At 45.0% G+C, this 19,422-nt stretch overlaps 1 protein-coding gene across 9 annotated transcripts; it reads left to right on the top strand.

Annotated features, from left to right (window-relative positions):
- The first annotated feature begins 919 nt into the window (after positions 1-919).
- Positions 920-13,699, top strand: YPEL5 (yippee like 5). 9 transcript variants are annotated; one of them, XM_040611941.1, is made up of 7 exons: positions 928-1,014; positions 4,484-4,520; positions 4,657-4,716; positions 4,894-5,045; positions 6,340-6,431; positions 9,694-9,866; positions 11,545-13,699. In XM_040611941.1, exons 6-7 carry the CDS (start codon positions 9,726-9,728, stop codon positions 11,767-11,769), a joined length of 366 nt encoding a protein of 121 aa, XP_040467875.1. In that variant the 5' UTR covers positions 928-1,014; positions 4,484-4,520; positions 4,657-4,716; positions 4,894-5,045; positions 6,340-6,431; positions 9,694-9,725; the 3' UTR covers positions 11,770-13,699. The 9 variants fall into 9 exon arrangements, 4 of the variants coding, with proteins under 4 accessions (XP_040467875.1, XP_040467877.1, XP_040467878.1 ...); XR_005830386.1 differs by lacking the exons at positions 9,694-9,866; positions 11,545-13,699 and adding an exon at positions 5,819-6,010 and having other exon boundaries at positions 923-1,014; positions 6,340-6,430; XR_005830385.1 differs by lacking the exons at positions 9,694-9,866; positions 11,545-13,699 and adding an exon at positions 5,490-5,571 and having other exon boundaries at positions 924-1,014; positions 6,340-6,430.
- The last annotated feature ends 5,723 nt before the right edge of the window (positions 13,700-19,422 follow it).

Here is a 19,422-nt window from a genome sequence, read left to right as displayed (position 1 = left end):
TTTCTCTACCATGGGTGTGCTCTTGTTAAACAGAAATCCTTAAAATGGCAATGGCTTGCCCTGCAGAAGGAAAAAAACCACCCCTTTTCAGGTCTTTTTCATACCAACAACTCAAAAGTCTTTTTTCCATTGTATTGGCCAAGACCACTATTTATCTGCCAAGGATACAATCTGTGTGAGAGCACTGAACCATTAAAACTGGCAGGGAATTGATAACACATAACCAATGGCCAAGAAGGGCTACAAACACTTTTTCTTCCCTGATCTTTCATCTCCATCATGGGCAATACTTTAAGGTGTCACACAAAGATTTCAACTTGAGCGGCCTGGCACACTGCAGGTGCTATCAGTCATAGCTTCACTGAGGTGGGGATGCGGCTGATGGCCACCTACCTCAGTGTCCTTCCTCGCCTCAAACCCTGACAGGGCTTATGGCATGGTGAAGCCTGCTGCCAGGGCAGGCCCAGTTCTCTGGGCGAGCAGGGGCCTGGGACAGAGGGCAGGTGAGCAGGAGCCTGGGGCGGAGGGTGGGCCCAGCGAGCAGGGGCCTGGGGCAGAAGGCAGGCGAGCAGAAGCCTGGGGCGGAGGGTGGGCCCAGCGAGCAGGGGCCTGGGGCGGACGGCAGGCCTGCAGGCGCGACTCCCTCCCCTCTGAAGGCGGGAGGCCCGGTCGGCGCGGCACACCCGGCCGGGCTCCGGCGTTCGGCTGCCGCAGCGAGAGGTGCGCGCCAGTGACAGAGCCTGCTGTCAGGGCTGCTGGGGGAAGGCGGCCTGGCCTGGCCTCGCTTCCCCGGGGCCGCAGCGCCAACGCCAAACCGCCGCCGTCCCGCCGGGCGCGGCCCTGAGGTGACCGGGGCTGGGGCGGGCCGTGAGGCGGCGGGGGCGGGGCCTCGGCGGTGCTGATTGACGTGCGGCGGGGCGGGGCCTGGGGGGCGGAGCCGCGCCGGAGCGTCGGGGCTGTGGAGGGCGGGGGGAAGACACAGGGCACGGAGCTGCCGCCGCTCCCCTGCGCCAGGTAACCGGGCGGGGGGGCCGCGTCGCGCCCCGCGCTGTCCAGGGGAGACCGGGGTGGGCTCGCCGGCGGCTGGGGAGGGAGGTGGCGGCTGCCGCTGCGGGCCGCGGTAGGGTGTCTCTCGGGCCGCAGCGGGGCCTCGGGCGAGCCGTGCCGCTCCAGCCCGGCAGCGCCGAGGGGGGCAGCGGCGGCCCCGCCGCGGCCCAGCGCCGCAACAAAAGCACCGGCCTTTCCCCACCCCGTCCCCTTCCTCCGTCAGCGTCTCCCAGCGCAGCCTAGCCTTCCTGCCCGGCCCTCCGCCCGGGGCCGGCACCCAGCGCACCCTCTCCCCTCCGCGGCCACAACTTCCTCCCGCGGCCCCGCACCGCCGGCTCCCCTCCCGGCCGGGGCGGCGGCAACTTTTCGGCCCGGTTCCTGGGCGGGGGGGGGTGGGAGGAACGACGAACCATGCCCGGGGGGTGGGGGGTGGGTAGCGCCGTCCGCCGCCACCGCGCAGCCTGGGAATGGGGTGGGTAGCGGCAGGCGGGGGCGGTGGGCAGCCCGGCTGCCCCTCACGGCGGCGGCGGCGGCGGGGCCTCCCGTCAGCTGTTTCCTCCTGTTTGTTGTCAAGTTGCCTGCGGTGCCGGCAGCGCCCGGCGGCGGCGCCGGGGGCCGAGCCGGCGGCGGTTGGCTGCGCGCGCCCCCGTGACGGCGCGCGGCTGGGCCCGCCCCCGCGCGCGGCTTTGTGTGGAGCGGCGGGGGCAGCGGGCGCAGAGCGCACGCGTGGGCTGCGCGCGGGGATCGCCGCCCCCCCCCCCCCGCCCGCCTGCCGCAGGACCGGGTCCGCGGCGCCCCCGGCCGGGGGTTACGCGGGGGGGCGGCCCGCCCCGGGACAGCGGCCGTGCCGCACGGGGGGCAGCGGCGCGGCTTGACGCGTCCTTCCTTCCCCCCCCCGCCCCCCCGTTAGCCAGGTGCTCCTCGGCCGCCGCGCCGCTCCTACCAGACTTGCTCGTCGCCGAAGCAGCCCCGAGTAAACCCGGTGTCCCGGCCCGCCCGGTGCCGCTCCCGGGACGCCGGCGGTCGGGGATGGGGTGTTCGGGCTGCCTCAGCAATGAGCCAGCGTTGCCTGTCACCGCTGCGCGTGGGGTTTGCCCGTGAACGTATGGATGGATTCCCGGGGAACCGGGATACGTTGCCAGAGCTTTTTTTTTTTTTTTTTTTCTCTGGAAGAGGTTCTAGGCAGAGCAAAAGGCACGCAAGGGCTCCTCTGCCTGCTCTGCTCCTTCGCTACTTGCTGTGCAGGCCTCCTGTGCAAGCAGCCCCAGAGCAGATTAATCCACCGTGTTTATTTAATCCAGGCTGTGTCTTGGACCCATCTAGAATGTAATAAATGATTTTCCTTTGTTTCAACAATAAACGCGGTGTTAGGGTTAGGTTGAAGGAGTGACAAGGCGCATAGCAAGTCTCTCTCTCTCTCTCTCTCTCTCTCTCTCTCTCTCTCTCTCTCTCTCTCTCTCTCTCTCTCGGAGCCCAGGGCATGGCTCTTGGCAAAGTGGTAGGTGTTGCAGAGCAACTCTGGATGTCAACAACCAGTAGCAATGGATTAACCATTAGCGTAACTCGGGTTTGTGACTGATGGCAGAAAGAAACTTGCACCACGGTTGTAAACATTCCCTCCTGCCGCTGGTTCAGCTATATCGCTATATATATGTCACAGCTATATATAATCTTCTTATATATAGGCTCATTCTAGCTTGCCCAGTTCAAGTAACATTTGTGACAAACAAAACTGTCCATTTTTAAGTGCTACTCTTTGACGTTAGTCTTCAGAATTACTATTTGGAGTCTTCTGTCATCTGCTACTTTCACTTCCGTAGCTGTGGAAGTACTTAATTTACAGAATTGTTTATATATAGATTATCGTAACAATGATGAGAAGGTTTCAGCTGTGGCTGCCGAGTGTGTGAGGACCAAAGAAATAGCACCTCAAAGCCCAGTCGAGAAGATGACAAGAACAGATGAGATTTGATACATGTCATCTGACAGACTGAGAGTTGTGCACACATGTGCATATATATATATGTATATATATGTATATTTAGCATTCCCTCTGCTGGTAGTCATGACAAGCTTGAAGTAGTGTTGGCCAAGTTAGGTCATTGGTTCATGTTTGTTTACTATCATTTGACCTATGTTGAAATCTTGAGTTGCTTGGCTCTTGCTGAAATACGTAATACCTTTAAGCAAGATTTAACTTTAAAATAACTTGTTAAATGTATAGAGGAAATGCCTGTACGCTGTGGATGTTTGCTAGCGAGGCGCCCTTTAATTTTGGAGCCATTACCTACATTTCAGTGTCCTAGTTAATACAAAAAATTCTTGGCAAGATGCGCTAAGCATATTAGCACCCTTTCTGTCAGTTGGATGTAGTTGGTATGGAAGTTTGGATGATCATTGACTTTTCACCACTTCTTTAAAGTTTGTTTATTTGGTTTTGTTTGATTTTGTAATGACTCATGAAATCGGGAGTGTTTTCAGGTAAAGATTTGTATCACTTCAGCACTGAAATGAATGAAAACAGAAAATCTGAATCAGTTTAGCTTTCTGAAAGTTGCAGAATGGATTAAAAGGCAAAAGTTGTCTTAGCTGCCTAATTAGTGTAAGAATACATTTATTACAAAACCAGGAAATGCAGCTTTCTTAAAAACAATTGAGGAATTAAGAATTAAGGAATTTATTCTCTTAGGGAAGAGAAAGGGGGAGACAGGAAGGGAAGGGAGAAAAACAGGGAGACAGGAATAGCTGCTGCTTTCGAACTCTTTGTGTAGTAGCAGGAAAGAAAATCAATCTGAGTCTGTTACCATTTGTAAACTAATACTTTTATATGTTATCTAGCAAGAGTATTGTGAGGGTGTAAGTTACTGTGTGGGAGATGCTGAGATATGGGGGCTATACTGGAAACAAGCACCCGTCTGTATGGCTCTGCTCTCTGGAAACTTGAAACAAACTACTCTGTATTAGTTTTTGCACACAGCAGTATAATGTTATGTTAATGTATTTAAATACCGCTATCCCAATGTGAAACTTTGGCCTTACCTGGAGAAAAAAGCCAGTTTACAATAGAAAATTATACTACTGTAACTTGCACAAACGTAGTTTCATCCTGCGAGGCGCTGCCTGTTCTAGGCGGGTGCTTTGCACTGCATCTGGGCACGGCTGTCATTACTTTGCCAAAGCCTCTTCAGTCATTTGATTGCATTAACTTCCTTGTACAGTTTGCTGCAGTAGCTGGATGGTTCTAATGAGCATAGGATACTGTTCCAGTTCATTTTCTTACTTCCCATTTGGCTACGTGTGGTGCTTTCTGATAACACATTCTGCACGTAGGCAGAGGCCAGAGGCTGCGCCCTGCTTACTTCAACAGTGGCAGAAGTCAGTGGCGGATGGTTGAATCTCAGACCTCCTAAGAGACTGACCGCATATGTATTTTCAGATCCACCCCTACTTGTGAGCAGCAGAAACCTGGGAAGGTAAGGCACAAGTTTTGGTTTGGGGTGTTTTGTTTGGTTTTTTTTTTTTTTTCCTTACCCTGTGACTCTTTAATGTGTGGTCTTGTGTAGTTGTGCTAAGTATTCTTTTTCCTCTTTTGTCCATCTCTGAGAATAGAAGAGGAAGCTTAAGCCCGGTTCCTGAAATGTGAAAATGAAGTTTAAGCCTGGTTCCAGAGTAAGTACATCTTGAGAATATTCTACTGTGCCTAAAGGAATGCACAGCCCTTTTGCAAGGGGGAGAGAGTGCTTGCTGGCTCACCATACAAAGAAAAATGGTTTTAGTTGGTGAAATGGCAAAAGGGAGGCTGTCATAGTTTTTTATCCTTTAACTAGCAGCTGTTTTCTGTTGTAGATCTGAGATGCAGTAGATGGTGCTGAAGCAACACTGAGGCTCCTGAAATATCCACAGTCCAGTGTGTATATAGAAAGTGCCTGCTGGCTCTCCCAAATGTTGACGGTCCTGTGTCTTCAAGAGATGCATTCTGGGACAAGAAAACACTGACTGTTAGTTTTAAAAATGTTAATAAATAATTCTTTGTGTTACTTTTTTGTTCTTTATTGCTTGTGAAGGTAGGCAGATGAGGTAGCACAAATAGCAGCCAAGTAGTGATGCAGGTGGTTTCAGCTCTGTGTGCAGACAGTGGTTAAATTTAAGCTGTTGAATGTCAGCTCTTTGACAACTGTTGCTCAGTGTTGCCAAGATCAACACTGAAAGACAGGTGGAAGTTTGGGAGCGCACAGCCCAAGGAATACACCTTGTAGCACACAGCCAGAGTGCTTGTGTTTCTTGTCAGTCTGTGCACTTGCTGGCAGGAGCATGCATGCAGGCAGGAAATGTTTCACAGTATGACTAAGAGGTTGTATCGAGGTTTGTGCTGTAAAAATAATGCACTGCCAGAAGCCTGACTAGCTAGGTAATATGAGCTGTTGTTGATTGTTCTGGTAAAGGTCCTCTCAAGAATGCAGGCTGATGGTGGTGGTCAGGGTGCCGACTAATGACACGGTAGCAGCATCTCTCAGTTCATAAAAGGTACCTGTCTCTTTGAACTGCGTAGATTTGACAAGTGGTAGGTACTTTATATCCCATTAGTGAAAGCAAATAAGTCTGCCTTTGTTTACATTGGAGACATTAATTTAGCATTACAACTTGTGTTTGCTAAGTTGCATGGGGGCAGGAGTGCGAGGACTTCACCACTGACACATATCCAACAAAGTATGCTGAGCTGACTTTAAAGATGAAGTCATGGGCCAGAAAAAAAAATCTGTTCTTCCCTCAGCATTTGTTTTTTTGAATAACCAAGATCCCCTTGTCTGCTCCTTCTGAGAAATCTGCTCGTAGCGTGATGGAGTTGGTGCGATACAGTAGCATCGCTTTCTGGGGTTCTGAATTGCAGTAGGGAGCTTGGCTGGCTCTCTGAACTGGTGGAAGTTACTTTCACTGTTTTTAGGTGTGGAGAGTGGATGAATGGGTAAGTGCATTCTCCTCCCCATAACTGGAGGATCTTAAGCTTTAGAAATGCTGTAATGTTTCACAATTCTTTGGGCTCTTGTAATTTAAGAGAACTCTCCCACTGCCTGTAAAAGCTGCTTAGAAGAGGCTTTTGTTCCGAACTTTTCCGTATGTGTGAACATAGATGCCCACACCTTTTACACGGGAGGTGAAAACTACAGGGGACAAAAATACACCATTATCTTGGGTGACTTGTATATATACACCACTTTAGCACATAAGGGATGTGAGCCTGAGAGCAATGGAAAATTGCTTTCCCTTGTTCTGTTGTGCTTCTGTTTTTTCCAGTGTACAAGGAGTATATCCTGCAGGATTCAGGATCCTTACATAAGGAGAAAAACAGTCTTTATCCATACAGCTGTACCTTCTGAAATGGTCTTGTAAGTGAATACTATGTTTTTAGTTTGGGGGCGTGGGGGGTGGGGGTGGGAAAGGGAGGGGAGAGTGTGAAATGATTCCAAGTTGAGACTAACTTCTCTACCTTATATGAGGGGGGAAAAAGTGAAAGTTCCTTGTTAGTTTATTTAGAAAGGTCATGATCGAATGTGGCCTTTGAAAGCTGCCTTACCAGCATTTTGTAACTTTTTTCCTACTTTTTACTGTTGTGAGCAGTAATATAAAGACCGATGTAACGTGACTAGTTTTATAGCACTTCAGCTGGACCCTTACAGATCCACTGAAATCCCGTAGCAGTCAAAACTGAGGGCTAATGGTAGGTGTAGGCTGCTGGCTTGACTGAACTCTTACCAGGGGGTAATTAAGTGTAGAGGTTATTTTAAACGTTAGACGTTCTAGTAGGATTACATTATTTTAACAGTTTCTTTTAAAAAAAAATACTCAAAATCTAGACTGTTCTGTTACGATGCAGATTGCAGAATTTAATTTTCTAAATTTTTAAATGTGTATTTATTTATTTCAAGAATACATGTTTTCTTACGTACTGTCTTCTGAAGAAAATTGTTCTGGTACTGGTTGGTTTATTAGATTCTGCTGTAACTGTAGGCTGAGTTCTTACAGCCTTGTGCTACCATCACATGAATCCCACTTTGTCTTTCTGTTGGGACCCAAGTCTTACTGGAAGCTTCTTTCTCATTTAGATACTTGATGAGGTTACTTTCAGCTTTTTGGGGTGATACAAATGAAGATTTTAGGCCTCCTATTACTAGGCAGGTTTCTCAGCCTTAAGTCTTTGAACATATTTGTTTATACATTTATTTTAATGCCTAGTGTCTTCAGGTCTCAACGCTTCAGCCCATGCATAATGCTGTATCTGGGAGTAGTACGTTTGTATGTTGCTTTGACTTGTAACTTGCTTGTAAGAATTACACTGGCGCTCTCTTCTGAAGTAGTTAAATTTTGGATTTAGTGACTTTGGGTCACTGCTTTTCTGGGTGCAGCTTAGTGTTTGTCTTGTTCTTGTTGAGAGAGGGGGATGTTTTTGGATTTGTTTTATGTTGGCTTCTAAAAATACTGACAGGGCGAGCACTGTGTTTACCCTGAAGGAAATATCTCTTTGTATGTTGAGTCCACATCTACAATAATTTATAATCGGTTAATTGTTCTTAATCCACAATACAATCAACACAAAAATAACTTCATCCAAAATTAGGAAGGATGGCACATGGAGCTAGGCCAAGCGCCTTATGGGCCGATCTCTCACAATTACTTTTATTGCTTGTATTTGTGGTTTCTTCTGGTTGGAAACTTTGACTGATACTTGTTTATTGACAGTTATTGTCTGTTGATTTTCCTTCATGCTGCCACTGTGCACATTTTTTTTTTTTCTTTTGCCCTTGCTTACTAGGAAAGATAAAGGCATATTAGAAAGGTGTAATGCTGAGAGGAATTGAAGGGGATCCTGTATTTTGAGTGGAGTCACACCCCTACACTCAGCAAAATCTTTTAAATATTTTTGTCAAACTCAAGACCTGCTTTATTTATCCTGTCAAGAGGAGAGATGGGTATTATATCACCTTTAAAGGGAAGAGTCATTCCATTGCTTTGAATTTTTATGTATCCTTCAGATGGGATACAGAAGACTCACAGTGATATGAAAAATCTGAATGTAAGGAACTTGTGCTAAAATCAGTCTGTTCAATATGAGGAGCCCTTTTTATTGCCACACATTGTAAGAAAATAAAGTAGTGAAATAAAGCAATTAAAAAAATGTCAGTGACTTACGATTTTTACACTTAAAAATGGTATTTGAGATTTTTTGTATGCAGGTGCATGTTTTTATTCCATTTGCTTTGTGCATGTCAGAGTAAGCTTTAAGAAACTGATCCCCTAAAACTTGAAATGGGTTTAATTTAGGTATTTGCACTTCTTAAAGGCATTTGGCAGAATATTCAACTTGATGAGCACAAAATTTGATTAATTTCTCTGTGAACAGCACACTGTCTCCTGCTCTGAAAATTAAAACCCACACAACTTTAATATTGCATGTGTCTGATTTACTTTGCTGTGCATGACAAAAGCAGAGAAGACAAAAACTCTTTTCTGATTCCACATCTGAAGCATAAATGGAGGTATATTTAACTTGTTTGACTATCGATGTGTAGTCATAAAACTTCTGTAGTTGAAATAGAAATAACATAATCATTTAATTCCTTTGTCATGTTATCTCATCCTTCGTGATTTAAGTTTTCAGCTCTCTGATATGTTCTGTGCCTACTCGCTAGTTAACTTTGAGTAATTTATGTTAGTTGATATAAAGTTGGTGAGATACTTTAGTTTTTCCAAGCAGTGAAGAGCTTTATTTATGAGGTAATGTAGATCTACTGCTATAAACTTTTTAAGCTATTGTACTGCTCATTGAAGTTTCTCAGGTATTTTAGTGATGATGCTTTGGAAATAGCTTGGGTAAATGACACAGCATTTTGTATTTAGATTAGACAGCTTTAAATGTTTGTATATAAAACTATGTGGTGTAAAGAATGGGTGGGTTTTTTTATTATGTGAAATAGCATCCAAACATTTCCTATGTTGTTATGTGTATGAAACCAGTAAGTGTTAAGTCAAATCCAGTAGCCCCATCTGCTGTACTAGAAGGCTAAGGCATCCTGGACAGTGGTGGTGTGTGGTTGCATGTCATAAATTGTGCAGTGCAAAGCTTCAAGGAAGTGACAAAATAGTATTTTTTTTAAAAAGGGGTGAGTGGGGGGTGACTTGGGGAATATTAAGCTATAATTGTGTTGGTGACTCGACATGCCCCATTTCCCAGTGCTGACTGAGATGAGTGAGTAGTCAGGAACAAATGGGAATGGCGATTCAGTATTGTATTAAAGAGGAAAAGAAAATAGAAAGGAAGTGGAAGCTTTTAAGAACTGTAGGGTCCAGTAGTGGTCTGCAAGTATCTGAACTGTGTTTTAAAGGTTTCAGGTCATGTTCTGCTCATTTAACATAACTACTTTGTATCTATGTGTGTCATCTTATTGGTAAGATGGTCACTTTGGGAAAGAACTTGATGAGAAAGTCTGAATGCAGTCTAAGTTCATCTGTGAAAGAAAGAACCTCTGCAATCATTAGCTGAATTAGTTTGAAGAATGTTCTGCCATATATATGGGGTGTTTGGGGCTTTATTTTTTTGGCTGCAGTGGTGTGGTTTTTTGACATGTACATGACCTTTCTTTTTGCTTTCAGGTCTTGAGTATAAACTTAAGGAAGTTCTAAAAATGGGAAGAATTTTTCTGGATCACATTGGTGGCACTCGCCTGTTTTCCTGTGCAAACTGCGACACCATTCTGACCAACCGCTCTGAGCTCATCTCCACTCGTTTTACAGGGGCCACAGGGAGAGCATTTCTTTTTAACAAGGTTGGTATGAAGCTGAGGAGGAACTACTATTTGCTTTAGAAAAAGGAGTTTGTGGGTTATGAATCTGTTGTCAAAACTAAAAAAAAACTTCTTGGCTGAAGTGTTGTGTGATCACTGTTCTAATTTTTTTTAATTTTAATTTTGTTCTGTTCAGCAGTCTTTGAAGTCAAATTGGGCATTTGCTATTGATGGCAAGCCATCTAAATTAGTTTATCTGTGATACTGGAAGACCGTATAGGGGATTGTGTATATAGAGGCGTCGTGCCAAAATGCATCAAGTTTTAACTTTGGCAACTTCTGTAATATAAGCCTCAAATTCACTGTGAGATTATCTTTTGTCTATCAAAGAGTTTCAAAGGCATTTGCATGTTTACTCAGTTAAAAAAGAAGTCTGGATAGTATTCTGTTGAATTTCTAAAATGCATTTAAGGTAACAGTTTGGCAGCCTTAGGTGGCCACAATCTCTTTTACAGGCAATAATACTTTGGTTTACCTTAATATTTTTTTTTAATTGATCAAATTCAACAGACTGAAATATGGAAATCATAACTCTGAGTGAATTATAGCATTATTTATTAACCCTTCCATATAGACTTGTCTGTTAGACTCATTGTAAGAAAACAAAGCAAAATCACTGTTTTTTTTCAAAGTTCCTGGTTCTGTAATCATTGGTGTGTGTTGGTTTGGGTTTGTTCTTGGAAGCCGTTTGGCCAGTGGCAGAGTTGACAGAGGCATCAGTAATGTCTTCACTTAACTATGCTTGGCCTTGGGATTTCTGGTGTGCTGAATCCTGGCACTGGTATTTATATGTAGGTGTTAGATTGCATAGCTGTAAAAGAGCTGTGTGTCTGATTTCTTTCTCATCCAATAAGCACTGGATCCTGGGGCTCAAATTTTTCTGGTGTTAAATAGTGGGGTTTAATCATGGAAGTTTGATTTTTTTACATTTCTGCAGTCAGGAGCCTTGCATCTAAAGCAGAGCAAGCACAGTCAGGTGGAAAGCTGAGGAAGCAGTGCAGTCCCAACTTTTAGAATCCTACTGCATATTAGCAGTTTGGATATAGTTCCGACATCAACTTTTCAACAGATTATACGTCCTGGCTCTGTGGTGTTGCTGCCTAAACAAGTTAAAAGTACATTCTAAACTGCCGAGATAGCATACAAAAAAGGGTGCGTGTTTAATGCCTACGTTCTCAGCCACTGAGCCTTGTTTTCTCTTAGATGATTATTTCAAAAGCCCCTCAAGATTTTTTAAGAAATACCTCTTAATGTTTTGGTTCTGATTTCTGGGAACAAGTGATCACATCAGTTGCTAGAAATGGGTTACATGTATTAGAAGTGGATTAACGTAGATTACTTTACAAGCTATTCACCAGGAACTTCTAACCCCAGGTTGAACATAGTACTTTGCACTCTCGTATGTCTTGTGATAGCATTTCATGTCATTCACTTAAACACTGAGGGTTATACATCCCCGTGAAGCATATATTTAAAATGTTACCTTCTAAAGCAGGAGATTTTCAAGGGCTATTGACTTACTACGTTGCAGTTTTTGGTTCACGTGCAACACCACAGGTTCCTTACTTTGAAAATGTTGATAGTCATGCACATTGTTACTGGGTTTTGCTCTAGGCAGACTAATCCTTTCTCTTCCCTGTCCCCTGTATATTTGTATCAGGTGGTAAATCTGCAGTACAGCGAAGTGCAGGATCGGGTCATGCTCACTGGCCGCCACATGGTGCGAGACGTGAGCTGCAAGAACTGCAACAGCAAACTCGGTTGGATCTATGAATTTGCCACCGAAGACAGCCAGCGCTACAAGGAAGGCCGTGTTATCCTGGAAAGAGCGTTGGTCCGAGAGAGCGAAGGATTCGAGGAGCATGTTCCATCTGACAATTCCTGAAGAGACTTGAGTCTCTTCTCAGGTTTTCTCCAGTTGAAACTCAAAAATAATAAAATCAACAAAAAAAAATCTGCTTACATACACTGTCACCTTAGCATCAGAGTCGGATTTATGGACTACAGAGTGGGAAAGATTGTGAGAGTATTTCAGATGGAACCTGCCTTTCTTTATTCCTTTTATATTTTACTTTCCCTCCAGCAGCTGTTTGTAGAATGTTGTGCAGATGCTGTAACTTTTTCTCTCTTGCATTTACATCTGTTAGGTATGAGGTTGTATCTACAGATACAGTGGGCTAAAAGGAAAATATTTGGGGGATTTGTCTTTTGTTAGAGAGAAATTCAATGAGTTTTTTTTTTTAGTTTGCACAAACTGATGTCATAAAGTTATTTTAAAACTACAGATGTTTTTTAAAAAGTATATTCCAATTTTTGGCTTAAGTTTTTAGTTAGGTGTTTCTTGGTTGTTGGTTTTTTTTACCCAGTCTTTTCACCTGATTTGCTAGCTAAAGTAAAGAGATCCGAATTTGTGCTGAGTGCTAAAGGTTCAGTGTTGGTACAGCTTGGGCTGGCCCTTGTGCCATATTCTTGTTGAGGTTGATTGGTAGCACAGAGCTCATTATTTCTTGTCATTCTTGACCCAAAGATGTCACCATTCCTTGTTTATTTGTGAAGTCCCATTCACCATGTAAACTGGTGTTGATTGGAAACTATTCTTGAAATAGGGCAAAACTGCTTGGCTTTTTTTAACTTTAACTGATGTAACTTATAAGCATAGTAATAATATAAAATAATAGTTGTCTGTTTAGTCTTGCGTTGCTTACAGATCAAGCTGTGTTTGTAATGATAGGGATCCACTGAGAAACTACTGTTTCAGTAGTAATTTTTTTCATTTCTCTACTAATCTTATTAAATAGACAGGGAATTGCAAATCTTAAATCTTCAAGTAGCTTTCTTTAAACCCAGAACTTCCTATGTTAAACACAGCTGCTGTGTAAAAAGAAGACTGCCAGCATGTTTGTTCATGCCTGGAGTTATGCAATCTGCATCTCTCGAAGATTTAACTTAAACAGCTTGTTTTCAAATGCTGCTTCTGGTGTTGAAACCTTTATCTTTCAACTTTGTTGAACCTTTTCATTGTGATGTTATGTTTTTATCTTTCTGGGCAGCAGTACATGTTGGCCTAGTAGTAACTAGTAACTTGGATTCCTGCTTTCTTCTTGTAGAGGTCAGCTCTGTTTAAAACAGTGATCTTGCTTGCCTTTTTAGCAAGAATGCTCTTTGTTAACTTAACTGTTAACTTAACTCAAGGGTGCCCAAACACTTTCATTGTGTCTTAAGCCATAAGTTGAGCTGTTAAGGGCTGAAATTTATTTGAATGTTAGATATGTATGATTCCTTATCAAAGATACAGGTATATATTTTTTTTTCTTATTGGATAAATTGTGGCCAAGGTGAATTAAGTTACCCACAGACATAGAAGAGGGGAAGAAACCCCACCCAACCAAACAAATCTGGGCACTGACCTTGCAGAATTAGCTTTTTCACTAGCCATGGCTCCATATCTGAAACTAAACTGTGGAGGGTGGCTATGCAGAGTATTTTTCTTAGTTTGTTTGGTTGCCAAGTGGCAATTTGGAAACCCCTGACTTCAATGTACTGCCTATTTCATGTTAAAGTAGCTTTATTATAGAATTGTCACATAGAAAGAAAACAGAGTAGATCACATACCAGAGCTGTGCTTGAATCAAGCTGCTTAAACAATAGTGTACTTGTGCCTCAAATGAATCAGTTTTTGCACTGAGTACAGTAGTACCCCGTTATCTTGTACTCCTGTCCTTCACAGACCCTAAAAGCCCCGTTAGCATGGTTCTCTGCAGTAGTTTTCTTGTACTTCTGACATTACAGTACAATAAAGTATGTTTTGTCCTGAATTGATTACTTGCTGGGTTTTTTTCAGTAACTTTCCTGTGGTCTGTCAACTGAATGACATAAGCTGCCTTGCCTTCCCTACATTGAGTAAATAATTGTGTTTCTACAGCAAAGTGACAAGTTATTGATGAGCATCTCTCTCTGAATAGATGGCAGAAGAGTGTACTGTTGATTTGGGAGGGTGCTAGCTAAATCTTTGTGCATACCACTTGGATACTTGAAAGCCTTCAATTTACTGCTGTTAAAGAGAAAATTTAACCAGGTCGTTGCTCATTTAATGGCATTCAGGGTGCCAAAGGTCTTTCCCTGTCTTTGAAAAGACCGCAAGCTAAGCAAAACTGCAGCTTCTGCAAGAAATCTGAAGGTTTGGCTTCTGAAATGGCTTGGGAATTGATTAATTGGGAGTTTGTATATCTGGAATTCTGTGACCTTTTTTCTGTGCGTGCAAGTGTTGGGGAGAAGCCTTCAGCTAGCAGCTGGTCAGCTTCGTAAGGTTAAGAACCGAGGTGAAGGGATAATTACATTGATGTGTAATGTGTGTGGTGTAATAGAGCCTGAGGGGCTTAATCTATATAATAAGACTTCTTCATTTGGGTGGAGTGTTAGACTGTGAGATGTTAAAAATTACTTTCCCCAAAGTCTATGATTTGAAAAACACTGTCGAGGTGGATTCATTAAAAGCCTCTGAGACTTCAGCAAGTCCACTGCAGCTTTAAAACAGTAGGGTTTGGATTGCTCTTTCAGCCCACATGCTGTTCCCTTCTGTATCGCCTTGATGGCTCTGTAGGAGAGTTTAGCCTCATAAATTCGACTGCTCGTCCTTCAGAGGCTTCGTGTGCTAACACAGATAACTTATCTGTCGGGAGCAAGGCCATTGGTTGCAGTAGGGCTAGCAACAGAGGATGCATCGCTGTTTGGCCTTAAATGTTATTTTGTAGTAGCACGGTAGCCTTGGGGTCCCAAACAAGGCACAGCTGGCACAGCCAGATGTGCCACGCATGTGGTGTTGTGCCTGAGGTTGTCTTGGGCAACAAAGGAGCGAGGAAATTACAGTGCACGACAGGCTGCGCCGTGTGCTTGTGGAGACCTCAGAACTTGTGCTTTTGAGCTGCAGCTTGGGCTAGCGGCGGTGCTGTGCTGTTTGCCTGACATGGGCTGTGTTGGGGTGCTCGTTAGCTTGCACTGTGATCTCGCCCTGTAGCTGCAGCGCAAGTGTACCCAAAAATGAAGGACTGCATCAAAGCTGCCGGCTGCCATTTCAGCGGAATGTGGTGTGTTTGTGGATTGAAAAAGCATTTTAGTTAAGCTTTCAGTGGATGTTCAGAAGAACTTTTGGCATGGCATGCATACCTCATGGCTCTGTTAGGAAAGGCAGCATTACACTGGGCTCTGGCAATGGCTGTGGTCAGGGGACATGGGCTTATTCTTACAGGACAAGCTTGTCTCTGCGGGTTTCTGCCAGGGTTGTAAGAAATAAAGCCAGCAGAACGGGTAAGGAACCGGTGAAGCTGCGTTTCAGGACACAGTTACCGGGTATAAGGAAGAGATGACTGGGAAGGTTATGGCACTGACGCAGGGACAGGCGAGCTGGTTAACCAGCCCTATCTGAGAAGAGAAACCTCAGCTGCGGCGTTTGCAGTACTGTTCTGCAAAAGTCAGCAGTAACGTGTTGCGTTTCCTTCCTGGGCCTGCCTTCACTTCTTCAACAAAACAGCAATAACTTAACAAATTCCAGTGAAGCTTGGTTTCCTGTGGATCTTGAGGGCTCTGCGGACTCTCTGATGGTCTGCAGAGGGATGAAATGCTTCAGACTTTTTTTTTAGTTTGCTTGGAGCGCTAATTAGGATCACTTTCCATTCCGGGCCCTGTTTTTGCAGGACTTGGAAGCACTAAGCAATTTTGAGGCCCCTCTTTTCATAAGCTGGAGTTAAAATTGCCCAGTAACTTCAGAAGGTTGCTTGGGGCGGTGGGCAGGGTGTGACCTGGTGGATGGTGTGGCTGTGCAAGCCTTTTTCTTCTTTCAGGAAATCTGAAATGCGGCTGAAGAACATGAGGTCCTGTCTCTCACCAACTATTATGTGGTGAAGACATTGAGCAGCTTCTGACGACGCTAATTTTGACAGCGTGGAGCTGTTCCTGATCGCATAGTGACTTCCCTCACCACCTCTGTCTGGTGTAAGGATTTCTGGTACGTGTAGATGATTAAAAGGGGAGAAGCCTCACGTTTGCCTTCCAACCTTTTCTTTGTTTACTGGTAGGGTTGTTCTTACTGGAATTGGTTTCTGTCATGCTGGTAAAACCGCTGGCAGTCTAATGCTGTCTTTTCACAAGGTGAGGGCCTTTCTGGCAGGGTGCTCGTGACATTATCATCTCACTCACCCTCAAGCCCAGACAGAGGTGGTTTGGGAACAATACTTGACTGAACATCCTGCTCTGGGTAGAGGTGATGTGGAAGGCGACCTCATTCACCCTGCTCACAGGATGCTTCCATTCCATTGCTCTGCTAACATCCCTTTCCACGTGATGCTCCTTGTAGGTGTGATCTCCTTAAGTTTGCAGGGCAGCTCCTTTTAAAAAGGAGGTGGCTGTGGGACAGCAGTCTGTGCCTCTAACAGGGCATTTCTCCCTGGCAGACCTGAAATACCGACAGTTTTGTAGGAGCTGCTCTGCCTGCTGCTGCAGCTGTGTGCCTGTTTGGCTTGTTCCTGCAGCGGTAAACCCTGGCAGCTGCTGAGAGATGGGCAGAAGCGCTCTGCAATGGGGGACAGGTTATGGGAGAGAAACCCAGATAAAAGAGGAAAGAAAACATTTGTGTGTGTATGTGTGTTTGCGGAGCGGGTGGGGTGGGTGGGATTCAAGTCCTAACTAAACCTGGCAAATTCACTCAGAGGCAGCAGAGGGGGGAGAAATTCTAGAAGTAAGCTTGTACCTTTTCTGGTTGACTTGTGTGGGTTCAGGGAAAATAGAAATCACTGGGGCATCACAGAGGATCTAAGGTCCCCTGATAAAAGGGGGAAGAGCCTGAATGTAAGCACTTCTGTTTCTTTTGAGAAGCCTCACTGAACGTCCTTGCTGTAGGATGCTGATAAGGGAAGTGCAGAGCCAGAGCTTGGTTTCTGGCCTCTCTGCGTTCAGGATGAAGGCAGCTGGAAGGCATTTGTCCTTCCAAGTAGGCTCTGGTTTTGTTCTCATTGTCTGAAGCATTGAACGTTATCAGAAACTTGCATTTCTTAAAGAAGTAAAAATGGGAGCAAAAAGCTATGGCATTATTTTGCATTTCTTCAGTGTCTGACAGGGGTAGGTGGGAGAGAGAAGGGTGTTTGGACCTTACATTTCGAGTTGGGAGGCATGTGCTTGCCTAATATCGGGATCCAGTGCTGTTTCCCTCTAGGACTCAGGGATGTTTAGATATGGCATTTTGCTTTGTCCTTTTGGAAGCATTTTATTTGACTGTTGTAAATATTTACAAGTGTTTGAAACAGTAAGTGTACCGAATTACAACAGACTGCATGCCATAGTTGTTTGCAGACCTTGCAAGAGATGCAGCTGGTGAAATCGGGAGATCCCTTTGCTACGAGGGGGACACAGAGCAGGATGGCTGGCTCATACAGGGGTGCTTAGCCAAAAAACTGCCCGCTGACTTTCCTCTGTCCTTATAGACCGACTGAATATGACACTCCCCTGTCCTCAGAAGAGTTTGAAGACTATTATTCTAAGCACAACTCCATGGCAAGTAGAGAAGGAAGAAGAGGATGTTTGTTACTTCTCAGGGGTAGATCTTTGCTCATGTGCACCGTCGAGAAGGTGGGATGCTCTGAGGGGGGTGGTGAGAGCTCAGGCGCATCCCACTGACGGGGGGCAGAAGCGGCCTGTGGCTATACTGCTGCTGGTATTTGGCCAGCAGACCTTTCTCCCCATCCTGCCTATTTTTATTAGGTTTGGCCTGGTCTGGAAATCCATGTGCAGCTTTGCTTTAGTCTACACAGTGCAGCTGCCCATGCCCTCAACTACAGCAAGTTGCTTAGGTTTCCTTAGGGGGAAAGTAAAGCCTACCTTAGCTCAGGCAGCACCCAGAGATGTACCTGGTGAAACAGATGTGAAAAAAGCCGTAAGTGCATGAATCTGTAGTAATTGCTGCACTTTTCCTACAGAATTAGCACCATTTAAGTATTTGGGGAAGTGCCTGCTTTTGGCATTATTAGAGGGTCACTTCTAGCATCAATACCAGCACGATGGAACAGTCGTTGCAGCTCAGAAGGGATCCGTGGATTGCCTATTCCATGTCTCCCTGCTGAGGAGGGGTTAGCTTAGTGTTGTACTTAATAAACCTCGGTTCCTGAGATGAAGTTTCTCAGCGTGATTTCTTATTGTACCTGAATGTACATTAGAGAGAGAGAATTTAGGTCACAAAAGTAGAACACTTTAAAAATGCCAGATTTCCAATGGATTGGGGAGCACATGGTTATGCTGTCCTTGCATGCGTGCAGCCTGGGGGTGACCGGGGTATGTGATCGCAAGAGCAAGGACAGCACCATCATTACCCTTTTATAAGGTACGCGTGGAACTTGTAGTTACAACTTCCCTCCCACCATTTCTAACTCTGAACTGTTTGACTTTTTAATAATTTTGTTTCTGAAGCTAATTTGGTTGTCAACTTTCTAATGTGCGTTTAAGTGGCAAAAGAAACATGGGTTAAGCATTTGTAATTGCTGGCTTCTTCATGACTGGTATTTGAATTGGGAACCCCATCTGGTAGAGTAATCGGCACTACTCAAGCTCCAGGGCTGGCTGCTACTTAACCAGCAGCTGGAGGAACATATTCATCAAAGAAAGGTGAGCGGATGTCACACTTAGGCTTTAGAGGTTTTTCATTTGATATGAGGTCTCAGTATGGGATAGGGAACTTTTTTTTTCAGTTTGTATGCTGGTTCTGGTTGGGGGTGTGTGTGTTTTGGGTTTGTTTGTTGTTTTTTTTTGGTTGATTTTTGGTTTTGGTGTGGTGGTTTTGGTTTTTTCCTCCTAATGCCTGGAGTCAGTGAATTTCCTGCCCCACGTAAGACTCTGGAAGAAGGGATGGGAAGATGAAAATTACTCTGTATTTCCTACCCAGACTGCATAACTGACTCTTTTGCTTCCTGCCTCCCGAGTTGGGAAGGTTCCTGCTCCATGCATGTTCCCTGTCAAGGAGAGAAATGCCCCATGGTTCATGTGCCACATTTCTGGGAAAAGGAGGAGCAGTTGGAAGTAGCTTACCCTCTATCTCACCCTGCTTCGTTTGTTCCATCAAGCTGCAGGTAAGCTCAGGGCTTCTGGGAACATTGGCTGCCTGTCAAAACAAACCTGAGGCACAGAAAAACAACAGCCTTCAGCACTCAGTCCAGTACAGATTTAGGGCAAAAAAATGCCAGTGTTTGTATGAAACCAAAAACAAACACGAAAGCTATTTTGCCCATAAAACTCCCTTCAGCAGCGTTGGTATTTTTATGTCAATAGGCTGAAGGAGCAGCTGGTGGAATTCTGCCGCAGGCAGGGAGGGGAAGGCGAAGGCAGAGAAGGATGCTCTGCCAGCGGTTCTGCTGTTACTTGCTGGCAGCTTTGATGCTTAGGTATCAGCTCCAGGTGATTGGGGAAGGTGATTCTCATCACTGGCTCCTTTATCTGTCTCCTCCTTTTCTACCCCTTCTCTCCCTGTTCTCTGCAGCCCCGTTGTGTTTTGTTCGTCCTT

This window comes from Falco naumanni, chromosome 12, assembly GCF_017639655.2.
Source record: "Falco naumanni isolate bFalNau1 chromosome 12, bFalNau1.pat, whole genome shotgun sequence".
Taxonomy (NCBI): Eukaryota; Metazoa; Chordata; class Aves; order Falconiformes; family Falconidae; genus Falco; species Falco naumanni.
The sequence above is the reverse complement of the archived record's forward strand: the minus strand, read 5'-3'. Positions and strand labels throughout refer to the sequence as shown.

Bases quoted from the DNA above. Each gene is read 5' to 3' on its own strand.
- YPEL5 (XM_040611941.1), top strand. From the start codon at position 9,726: ATGGGAAGAATTTTTCTGGATCACATTGGTGGCACTCGCCTGTTTTCC. The intron at 9,867-11,544 runs GTTGGTATGAAG...TATTTGTATCAG, and splicing joins GAGCATTTCTTTTTAACAAG to GTGGTAAATCTGCAGTACAG.